The 12,590-nt window shown below is 43.7% G+C and overlaps 1 protein-coding gene across 2 annotated transcripts in view; it reads left to right on the forward strand.

The window, feature by feature from the left end:
• The window catches only part of kdm4b (lysine (K)-specific demethylase 4B), a 740,412-nt gene that overhangs the window by 550,694 nt on the left and 177,128 nt on the right, over positions 1-12,590 (forward strand). For both annotated transcript variants that reach the window (XM_038777903.1, XM_038777902.1), the window contains one exon: positions 6,749-6,869. In XM_038777903.1, the coding sequence (XP_038633831.1) occupies positions 6,749-6,869 (121 nt within the window). The remainder of the gene's footprint in view (positions 1-6,748; positions 6,870-12,590) is intronic.

Here is a 12,590-nt window from a genome sequence, read left to right on the forward strand (position 1 = left end):
GCCAATCAATCGACTCTTTAATCGGGCCCAGGCAGTCCTGTTTCTGCTTGGCAAAGCCGTCCTGGATGACCTGCATCAACTGCTCCGTTGATTGCTGGGCCGACACACCAGGGGTACGGTCCTCGGCCATGCTGTCTCCAGCTGCAGCTTCAGCACAGCTCTTGCCTATCTTTCTATTTCTGCCTTTTCGTGCACTTTGTTCTTTTCTCCATACACCGATATGTGGAAACGGTGCCCAATTGCCTCAGCCTTCGAATTTGCCGTTTAAAACCGGAAAAAAAGTCCGGTGGAAAGGTCCAAAAGTCCAACCAGAGCGGGAGCCACCAAATGTGTGACTTACTCCTTCACAGCCGCCACCGGAAACCTCTTTTGACTAATCCTTTGACCACCCTTCCTGCTTCTCCTTTCTTTTGGAGTATTTATTTATATCTGTAAAGTGCCGTGGGATATTTGCTATGTAAATGAAAGTTACTTTATATAAGTCTCACTTGCAACAGCAGACTGGATCGCTGTTGTACAATTCACCTCTTACCATAGGAATATAGCTGGGCTATTCAGGTTTAAAATCATGAGCAGTAATTTTAGGACCAATATCTGGAAATGCTTACAGACAGAATGGACATTTTATGGAATAATTCGCAAGACAAACCAGTGGGAACGAACTCGCTTGAATCAGATAAGAAGCATTTGAATCTTACCAGCAGGAAGTTTAGAATAATTTTGATTGGATGAGTTAAAATGGCTGAATTGCCTTCCCATTCAAACTCCACGGAGGTTACGGTGTGCAGATCATCCAGTTCCCTGTGAGCTCTACCGAGTACAAACTCACCCTGGTAATGGGGGCGGGGCTTCACCCTTAAGAGGGGAGCCCATTGAATGTAGGTCGGGGCTGGAGACCCTTCAGGAAGTGGAGTCGTTATATGTGTGTATTAGTAAACCATTATTTTTGCATCCTACCCTTCGCTCCTTGTGATCACTGTGCGGATTCTACAGAAATTTTGTGATTTATTTTTTTCTGAAACCAGATTTAACAAAAGTCGGGTGCAATTCTGGGTGTTTCAGAATAAAACTGAAGTAAAATTAATGCAATCCTTTGAAATTAAGATGTTAATCCAGTTAGCCCCCTAAATAAAGTTAGTGTGCTATTTACATTTTTAATAATCCCACAGTGGGAGGAATAAACAGTTGGATACAAAATTGCCTCCGTGATGGAAAGCAAAGACTGACCGTAGACAAATGTTTTTATGACCGGAAAGCTATTTCCAGAGGGGTTCCGCAAAGGTCAATACCAGGTCCTTACTGATTTACTTTTCCTAGTGTGTGTCTGGAATTAAAAGTCTGATGATGACCATGAAACCATTGTCGGTTGTTTTAAAAACCCATCTGGTTCACTAATGGCCTTTAGGGAAGGAAATCTGCGTCCTTACCTGGTCCAGTCCACATGTAACTCCAGACCCACAGAAATGTGATTGACTCTGAAATGTCCCCTCAAGGGCAATTAAGGATGGGCAATAAATGCTGGCCCAGCCAGCGCCGTCCATATTCCATGCAAAAATAATAAGTGTGATGTCATGCATTTGGGAAGGGTGAATAAGGAAAGGGAATATTGCAATAAATTATGGAATGTTACGCCTTTAATACCAAAGTGGGCTGGGGAAAATTTTGAGAGAGGATTAATTTGTTTTCTGATTATTACTTCATTAGATTCCAAGAAATGTCTGTGCTCTGACATGGAGGTGAAGAATGAAAGAGTGTACGGAAAGCTAATTGCATTGGTGTTGGCTTTTTTTTTAGCCTGTCTTTGTGGCATACATTTCAGAGCACACTGAGAATCATTATTACAAATCACAGAATTGCTATTGGGGGGGAGGCCATTTGGCCCATCTTTTCTGAACCGGCTCTCTGAATGAGCATCATGACTTCATGCCAGTCCCCTCCCTATACCCCTGTACATTTTTTCTATTCAAATAATCATCGAATGCCCTCTTAAATTCCTCGATTGAATCTGCCTCCACCACAGTTCCAGGTAGTGAAACCCAGACCCGAACATCTCGCCGCGTGAAGAAAGTTTTTCTCACATCACATTTGCTTCTCTTGCAAATCACTTTCAGTCTGTGACCTCTCGTTCTTAATCCTTTTACGATGGGAACAGTTTCTCCCTATCTATTCTGTTCAGCCTCTTCATGACTTTGAACATCACTATCAAATCTCCTCTAAGTCACTTTCATCCCAATCCATCCTCATAACTGAAGTTTTCCATCCCTGGAATCATTCTTGTCAACATCCTCTGCACTTTCTCCAAAGCATTCAATTCCAGCTGAGGTCTAACTAGTGTCTTGTATAAGTTCATTAGAACCTCCTTGTTCTCATACTCTATGCCCCTATTAATAAAGCCCAGAATGCAATTTTCTGTATTAACTGCATTGAACCTGATATGCCACCTATCTGCCCATTCCCCCACCCTGTCTATGTCCTTTTGAAGATCTACACTGTCCTCATCACAGTTTGCAGTAGGTTTTGTGTCATCTGCAAACTTGGAAATTGCCCCCTGCACGCCAAGATCTAGATCATTAATATATATGAAAAGCAAGGATCTAATACAGACCCCTGAGGAACACCACTACAAATCTTCCATCCGCCCAGAAAAATGTAAGAATAATCTTTTATTGTCACAAGTATGAAGTTACTGTGAAAAACCCCTCGTTGCCACATTCCGGCGCCTGTTCGGGTAAACCGGTATGGGAATTGAACCCACGCTGCTGGCCGCCTTCTGCATTACAAACCAGCAGTCTAACCCACTGCGCTAAACCAGCCCAATCCATTGACCTTCATATTATTCAGCCAATTTTGATCCACGTTGCTACTGTCCCTTCTGTAACTTTTCTCACAGGTCTGGTGTCTGGCACTATATCAAATGCCTTTTGAAAGTCTCTTCCAATGTTTGTGTTGGTTCAGGTTGATGGAAGTCTTCACTAACACCATTGTCTTGCTGTTCTTGAGCAGGTTCTTTTCTTTTCAATAATGCCTGACGATTTCTTCTCAAATTCTGTCCTTGTTCTGTCATTACCGTATATGATCTTGGACCTGCCTCTTGTAGTACAGTAGCTTTTCCATACCATCCACCAGGATACTCAATCCTTACAACATCGCTTGGTAACAAAGATTTAAGACTGCTGGTTCTCTATTATAGCCTGTCTTCTGTTTTTGCTTCTGAGATTCCAGCTTATGTCTTAACTTTACATTTTGTCTTGTCTTTGTGTGGAACGGCAATGTGGTACGATTCATCAGTAACTGCAGGTGACAAGTGACAGCTTAAAGATTAATTTCTGTAACTCAGTAGAGCTAGATACAGATCAATTTGTCATTATGTTCCTCTTAGGTGGAACCCCATATGATAACGTCATCTACATAGACACGGAACCCATCAATGATATGTTCCACTGCTCTGTGGGATATCACCGGTGCATATATAATGCCAAAGGGCATGCGAAGAAAGCAATATCTGCCAAAAGAAGTATTGAATGTGCAGAACTTGGTATTTTCTTCATCAAGCTTGAGCTGCCAGAATCCCTGTAATGGATCGAGTTTGGTGATAATTTCTACCAGCCATCTTGCTTGTGATCTCTTCCCTCTTTGGAATTTGATAATGCTCCCTTTTAATGTTTGCGTTCAAATCATTCTGATCCATACAAATCCTGAGATCATTATTCTTCTTTTTCACACATACCATTGAGTTGGCCCAATCTGTAGGCTCTTCTATTTTCCTTATGATTCCAACTTGTGTCATCCAGGTTCAATTCCGGGCTTGGGTCACTGTCTGTGTGGAGACTGCACGTTCTCCCTGTGTCTGCGTGGGTTTCCTCCGGGTGCTCAGGATTCCTCCCACAAATCCCAAAAGACGTGCTGTTAGGTAATTTGGACATTCTTAATCCTCCCTCCGTGTACCTGAACAGGCGCTGGAATGTGGCGGCTAGGGGCTTTTCACAGTAACTTCATTGCAGTGCTAATGTAAGCCTACTTGTGACAATAAAGATTATTATTATCCTGTCCAACTCTGCCTTGAGACGGTCATGCAATGGTGCTGGAACTTTTTGAGGAGCATGTTTCACCGGTTGAGCACCCCCTCTTAATTGTCTTTTATATGTGAAAGGCAGGATGCCAAAGCCCTTGAATATTTCCAGAAAGACTTGTACAATGGACTCCACTGAGCAACTTTGTGTACTCAGTGCAGTCAGTGCTATAGACTCTTCGCACCAATTCCAATGCCTAACACGCTTCATCACCCAATAATGATTCATGACCTTCAGCAACAATTGAGAACTTCAGCTTGTGCACTTTGTTTTTTACTTACACGTCTAATTCGCACATACCCAAAGTGTCAATCTTCTTACCATTGTAGTTTCTAAGTAAGACCGGCTTGTTTTGAATTCTCGTCATTAGCTGCATGGTCTTAATATCACTTATACTGATTAGGTTTGCCTTTGCACCAATATCTAATTTAACAGTAATTAGTGATCGATTGATAATTTAAGATAGTCCATTTGTCCCTTGTTACTGCTGCAATATCACTTTCAGCACTCCTTATACTTGTGGGCGGCATTTTATTTGGTATGGCTTCATTTGCTGTGTCTTCATCCGACGCCAGGCCAACGAAAAATGTGTCATTTAAATTAGTGTCATCGATCACGTTAAACCACTGTCCTGCATTAATTTTCTTATTTGAGGGACGGTGTTTTGCGAAGAGATTCTTCACTTTGCACATTTTGGCAAAAGCTGGACATTGCATTGGTAGGTGCTTATAACTACATTGTTTGCATGGCATGGCTAAATGTTCAGACCATTTAGAATGGCCACTAACACCACATTTCTTTTCTCAGTGCGTCACAACACCAATGGCGGCTGCATCACTTGTAATATTTGCGCCAAAACATCTTGCATTAAACATATTAACATGTTGCGCAGCTAGCTCGCTAGCATGCCAAATGTTTACGGAATTTTATAATTGAAACTCATGGGCAGCACGGCAGCACAGTGGCTAGCACAGTTGCTTCACAGCTCCAGGGTCCCATGTTCGATTCCCGGCTGGGGTCACTGTCTGCACGTTCTCCCCGTGACTGCATGGGTTTCCTCCGGGTGCTCCGGTTTCCTGCCACAAGTCCCGAAAGACATGCTGTGAGGTGAATTGGTCGCTCTAAATTCTCCCTCTGTGTATCCGAACAGGCGCCGGAATGTGGCGACTGGAGGCTTTTCACAGTAACTTCATTGCAATGTTTATGTAAACCTACTTGTGACATTAAAGATTATTATTATTATTTTCTTGTAAAAGATGCTCTCACACCTCAGTATCATGCAGTCCAAACACAATTTGATCTCTAATCATGGAGGAGTTGTGAATTTGCACATCTGCACTTTCAGCTTAAGGTTAGTAAGAAAACTATTGAATGATTCGCCAGTCTTCTGTGTGCACATTCGAAAAATGAACCTTTCATATGTTTCATTCTTGTTAAGTGTACAATGCTCGTCAAATTTTTTGATCACAGCATATGCGCGGCTGCCGTCTTCCCCTCCACTGCCCCGCAAGACGTGGCGGCACCGATCACGGGCCAGTCCCCTCCCGAGCACGGTCGTGGTGCTCACTCCCCTCTCCGCCCCCCACAAGCCACAAACCAACTTTTGGCGCCATGTTCATGCCGGCAGCGATCAGGTGTGGTTGCCGCCGGCGTTAACCGGTCGGCAATGGCAGGCCGCTCGGCCCATCCGGGTCGGAGAATCGCTGGTCGCTGTGAAAAACGGCGGCCCGCGATTCTCCGAGCGGCGTGTCGCAAAACGCAACATGCCATTTTGGGGGGGGGGGGGGTTGGGAGAATCGTGGGGGGTGCCAGAGCGGCCCTCCCACGATTCGCCAACCCGGCGTGGGAGCAGAGAATCGCGCCCACTATCTCTGCTGCCACTTCTTTTAATACCCGAGGATGTAGGCCATCAGGCCCTGGGGACTTGGATGCCTTCAATCCCAATAATTTGTTGAGTACCGTTTCCCTATTGATGCTGATTGTTCTAAGTTCCACCTTTTCAATTATCCATCCCTATGGGAATAGTTAGCACTGTTGCTTCACAGCACGAGGGTCACGTGTTTGATTCCTGCTTGGGTCCCTGTCTGTACGTCTGCACCTTCTCCCTGTGTCTGCGTGGGTTTCCTCGGGGTGCTCCGGTTTCCTCCCACAAGTCCCGAAAGGTAGGCTGTTAGTTGAATTGGACGTTCTGAACTCTCCCTCTGTGTACCCGAACAGGTGCTGGAGTGTGGCAACTAGGGGCTTTTCACAGTAACTTCATTGTGGTGTTAATGTAATCCTACTTGTGACAATAATAAAGATTATTATTATTGTATTTTTAACCAAGCCCAGCTGGTAAGTAATCCTTGCAGAAAGTAACCATGTTGAAGTGAGTTGGATGGTTAAGTAGCTGCCACAGTAACTCAATGACGAAATTAAGCTATTGAAAAATGTATGTGTGGGCATTAAGCGAAGCCAAGGTATATCTTCAACGTAATCATTCTCAATCAGAAAAACATGCAACACTGTCTAGGTTCATGTGAAAACTATGCATCTATCTCAATACAATACATGGGCCACCTTGTTCACTGCGGCTCATTACCATATTACTTGGTTAACCATTAGACAGAAATCCAAGCTTTTTTAAATTGCATCATGTTCCATGGTATGTCAGTCTAATTATGGATGGTGTTTTTTAGTTGCCCCCAGTTTATCCAAAGTTGAAGAAGGAGATCACAAAGAGTCGACGCCATCCCTTCAGCAAACCACCAGCTAGATCTCCATTGTCTGTTGTCAAATTGGAAGCATCTAGTGATGAGGGTGAGTGAATTATTTCAAGTTTGCTTCCAAGGAAATAACATGTGCTTTCTAACATGGGGTCCTCTGTTAGAAAGTGTTGCTGCAAAATTGAAGCTTGGATCCTGTTTTTAATTGAAAATCAAAGGTGAACAGCCATGGGCTGCAGTACAAGGAGAACTAAGGTGAATTCTGTAAAAAATAAAGAGCAAGCTAAATTGGAAAGTAGTGATTAAAAAACTAAGAGATTGATAAAGATTGAAGTAGATTAAGTGGCATTTCAATTTTAATATAACAATGTCCAGTTACATAAGATATGTAATGTAGAGGAACTTTACAGAGCAAGGAGAGAAGAAAGCTAGTAATACATAAAAAGTAGATGAAGAAAGAAAGAAATGCTGAATAATAGCAAGAAAGAACTTATATTTTATACAGCACTTTTCATATCTTCAGGGCACCTCATTGTTACATTGTCAATTGATGAGTTTTGAAATGCACTTGCTATTGTATTGTAGACTAATGCAACTACCAATTTGGACACAACAAGGTCCCATTGCAGCAAATTGGAACAATTTTTTTATTGGTGATGTTGCTGAAGGAAAGAGTACAACTTTTTGATTCAGAATTGCTGAGCTAAACTGACTCAAACTGAGAATTGAAGGGAGAGGGGAATCCACAAACGGCAAGGATCAGAGGTTTGAAAGATGCAAGGCAGGAACAGTTAGCAGAGATACACTGGGGAAGTAAAGGGATGGACTGGATTTCAAGGGTGAGGATTTTAAATTCAGTATATTGAAGTGCAGAGAGTCATTGTAGAGGAGTAAGGATGGGGCTGGAGGACAAGTGGGGCTTGTCTGTCACAAGATGCTAGACAGCTATGGTTCGGCCAAGTTACCATTTATGAGGGTTTGGAGATGGGAATGGGAAACCAGTAAGAAGACCATTGGAGCCATGATGATAGAAGTATTAATAGTGGTTTTGGCAACTGAAGGCAGCATAATGTAGCAGGGAATAAACAATACGATGGCATGGGAAAATAGAGCCAGGTGATACAGCTGAGTCAGAGTTGTAGAGAAGAAAGGAATATATACGATGATTTAGAAGCAAGAAAAGGAAAGAATTGAAAAGATTAGTGGTGATATTATTCTCAGTGAAATAGAGGCAAATAAGAATTTTCAGGAATGAGTGGGAGGTTAGGATTGAATGTTGCAATTTGGGAGTTGGTAGAGCCTCGTCACACCTGGAAGTGAAATTCAAGTTTGGGCAAACTAAGGAATTAGAATCATGCTTGGAAAAAGAAAGCCCTGAAGGAACTGTGGATCAGTATTCAACTTGAGTAGTGGATTATACAGCATTACATATCTCACCCAATCTGAGGGTGGCAGTGGCATAGTGGTATTTTGGATGAGTAATCTAGAGACCCGACGTGGGTTCGAATCCCACCACGGCACATGGTGAAATTTGAATTCAATAATAATAAGCTGGAATTAAAAATCTAATGACCATTAAATTGTTGTTGATTGCTGCCCTTTAGGGAAGGAAATCTGCCATCCTTACCTAGTCTGGCCTACATGAGACACACTCTTAACTGCCCTCTGAAATGATTTTGTAAGCCACTCAGTTTGAGGGCAATTAGGGATGGGCGATAGATGTTGACACAGCCAGTGATACCCACATTTCATGAATACCTTTTAAAAACTAACCTCATTGACTTCAGGGAAAGGAAAATTTGTGCTATATAGCACCTGTTTTATGTCCCTGCTGAAGCTAATTTCAACCCCAATGTCCTGAGTTTAACGCAGTTAAGAGTTTTAGTTGCCCATTGAAAGAAATGTGAATCAGGATTTAATAGTTCAGTCAATCCACTAGAAGGAGACGGACGTTGTGAAAATTGAGGATGGAGTCTGAAGGAAACTAATGAATGTGGCATTCAATCTGTTACAAAGAGGGGAGGGCAAAGCACATCACAGTTAGTGATCCAACAATCCCAGCAGCTGCACATGGTGCCACTCACAAATTGCAACGACTTAATGCTATTTCCAGTATTCTGTTCAAACCAATGCTCAATGTACTGATTTCCTTATTGCTTTTAGTGCTGCAATTTACAATTAAGAACAGTGTAGACATAGTGGTGTATGGTCAGGAAGGTTATGAAGAATAGAGTAGAATATGTGCTGATTTAATTACAGATAAGCTATTTTAAATAATAGGATATTTTAAAGCCAAGAATTGCAAAATTACGTTAATCTTGACAAATGTTTTTTGACATCATGACAATTTAGCGTGGCCAAACCTACCCTCCTCATCTTTGGGTTGTGGGGGTGAGACCCACACAGACACCCAGGTCGAATCCAGGTCCCTGACGGTGTGCAAACTACACACCGTCAGGGACCTGGATTCGACCTGGGTGTTCGGCGCTGTGAGACAACAGTACCAGCCACTGAGCCACCTTTGGCAAATGTTGATACTTGATGAACTAATGAACCACAAATGAGTAAACACTAAAACTAATATGTCAAAACAATATTGTTCAGTTATAACAGAAAGGCGTGCTTGATGGATAGTCTTTCATTTACAAAACATTTGGGTTTCTTTGGGTGCAATCCAGTGGCCACGCTGCAGCAGAAAAGTAGCTCGCGGTGGCGCAGCGTGGCTAATGAAAGCCGGTATACCCCGCTCCCAGAATCTCCCTGCTTGCCACACCTCGCGAGATTCAACGCGATCTTGCAAGATGTTGTGATATAAATCCCGCCCATTGTGGGCGGGATCACGTTTGGCAAATCTGCATATTAGAGCGAGGCAGTAAGCCTCACTCTGATTTGCAGATTCCAAGGCACTTGAAGCTTTGCGATTCATTCCCTTCGCTTCACAGACCTCGGGCGAGCGTTGTTCAGCACTGGTCCCCACAAACAGGGAACAGACGGAACGGCACTTGTAGGGTCCCCGAGGGAATCGGAGGCCCCCAGCTGCATGCCCTTTGGACAGGGTGGCCCCATGGCAGTGCCACCTGCGTACCCTGGCACTGTCAACTGAGCACTGCCCACTTGGTATGAGGAGCGGTTAAAGACTCTGGGTCTGTACTCATTGGGGTTTAAAAGGATGAGGGGGGGATCTGATTGAAACTTACAGGATACTGCGAGGCCTGGATAGAATGGATGTGGAGAGGATGTTTCCACTTGTGGGAAAAACTAGACGTAGAGGACACAATCTCAGTCTAAAGGGCTGATTCTTTAAAACAGAGATGAGGAGGAATTTCTTCAGCCAGAGGGTGGTGAATTTGTGGAACTCTGCCGCAGAAGGCTGTGGTGGCCAAATCACTGAGTGTCTTTAAGACAGAGATAGATAGGTTCTTGAATAATCAGGCGTTATGGTGAGAAGGCAAGAGAATGGGGATGAGAAAGATATCAGCCGTGATTAAATAGCGGGGGAGACTCGATGGGCTGAATGGCCTAATTCTGCTCCTATCTCTTATGGTCTTATTGCAGGGGTACTGTCAAGGTGCCAAGCTGGCATTTTTTTGCACGTGTTGGTTTGGGCCGGGTGTGCCCGATGTCTTTTGGGCAGGGGCGGGGACCCGGGGACCCACCCATAGTACTTTTGGGCTTGAGGGGGAGGTCAGGATCATTTCAGAGGCCTTGGAGATTGGGCTGCCATTGAAAAATGCCGGGCCAATCGCTTGCTACACTGGGGAGTTCCAGTGAGTGGTGCTCCCCACTGTACAAAATAGGGCTCTGTGCGGCCTTGGGCACACATTCCCCGTTCAGGCCCCTTATACAATGCGAGTCAGCACAGCGAGCGCTGGGAAACATGCAGCAAAACGCGCTCGCTAGGGGACTTTGTTTGCTTTTGGGAGTATCGTGCCTTTATGACCCCAGAGTTGACATTGAATTGCAAGAATTTGGAAGTACAAAGGCCTACATGGGTCTGATTGTCCAATGAGTGCTTTATGCACGCATGATAAAGTCTCTAGAGTGCACATTCACTGGAGTTATTTATTACAAGGGAGTCTGACACAACACTAATGTGAACAGTTAAACCTAGTACTATATTTAACTGAGTGCTATTAAACTGATAATTTCCTGAACTGGAAAGATATCACTAACTTCAATGCCTATGGGTGAGATTCTCCGGCCTCCCAACCGCGGTTTTTTGGGAGGAGAGAGGCAGCGCGGCGGGATTCTCTACTCCCGCTGCTGTCAATGGGAATTCCCATTGAAACTACCCCACGCCGGGCTGAAGAAAAGTTCCCCAGATAATCACAGCACGATCACTGGCCTGAGACAGCAGGCGGTTTGTGATTCATCCTTGGCATGTGTGGTTGAAATGTCAGCTTTCTTGTCTTCATCATTTGTAATTTACTAATGCAGAGTAGAAGATTTCAAGACAGGCTCTTTCCCTTCAGTCAACAGGTTGATGACCTTTTCTTTAAAGCTTGACTATTACCATGTTAAAGTTGACCTTTAGAAGAGTGCACAATTGTAACAGTGCTAGCATCAGCCAGGGGTGGTGTCAAATGGACTACCTGCTGTTCAGATGTCTCCGATTTCTGTTCTCCTTTGTCTTATTTTGTTCCCCTGTTTATTAAGTCTCTGATTGTGATAGTTTACTGTTTGCCTCACGTTTTTCTGTTGCTGGTTGTTCATTTTATCTTTTTAATTTCAACTTGGTTATTTTCAAAGACTGTTAGCTCGCTGATGTAGACCTTTCCACCTTGCTGTCACCGTTGCTGCTTTGTACCTGTTGGTCAAAAAATAAATGAAAGTTCTTCAAATACTTGAAAAATAGAAACGGGAATTCATAGACTATTTGAGCAGAGAAGGAGCCATTCAGCCCATCATGCGGTGTTGGGTCTTTGAAAGAACTATCCAATGAAGCCAACTCCTGCATTCTTTCCTCACCACCTTGCAAATTAAATGAAAATCAATGATAATATTATACTTTCAATTATTCTGTGGTAAGTTTTCAAAACAATTCTTAAAGTTGATTTTCCCTTTTAAAAGAGGCCATTCAGCCCATCAAGTCTGCACCCTTCCCCCGAAAGAGCACCTTAACTACCCCGTAACTCCACCTAACCTTTGGACACTTAAGTGGCAATTTAGCATGGCCAACCCACCTAACCTGCACAGCTTTGGACTGGGAGAAAATCGGAGTACCCGGAGGAAACCCATGCAGACAAGGGGGAGAATGTGCGAACTGCACACAGTCACGCGAGGCCGGAATTGAACCTGGGTCCCTGGTGCTTGAAGCAGCAGTGCTAATCACTGTGCCACCCTGACTACATCCCTGATCACATTCTCTAGGAAAACCTTCAACAGCCTGCGAGTCTCCTCGTAGATAAAACCCAAGATCTGCTTGACACCACCATGGCAAGCCAGGTGGCAGATTTCTGATTTGGTGATGCCCTGGTTATTATCACAAAGTACTTTGGGGTGCCCTTTTGATCCATCTTTACCTAGTCCTTTGCCTCCTCTTTCTCTGTCTAACATGATGATCCTTCACTCTTTGACGACTGCTCAATATCATTCCTGGTTAGAAACTTGCTCCAAGTCTCTGGTGTCCCTGCAGTGTTAAAATAAAACAGGACATCATAACATGTACTGTTAGGCCTCTTCCCGCACACCTCATCTTGAATATACTGTAATCTGCACATTTTAGAAAATACAGGCTGATGGTGACATAATTATGACAGTGGGGCATCTGGAACCATAATGAATGAAGGAACCAATAGAGTCATAGAGTTTTACA

This window comes from Scyliorhinus canicula, chromosome 18 (genome assembly GCF_902713615.1).
Source record: "Scyliorhinus canicula chromosome 18, sScyCan1.1, whole genome shotgun sequence".
Taxonomy (NCBI): Eukaryota; Metazoa; Chordata; class Chondrichthyes; order Carcharhiniformes; family Scyliorhinidae; genus Scyliorhinus; species Scyliorhinus canicula.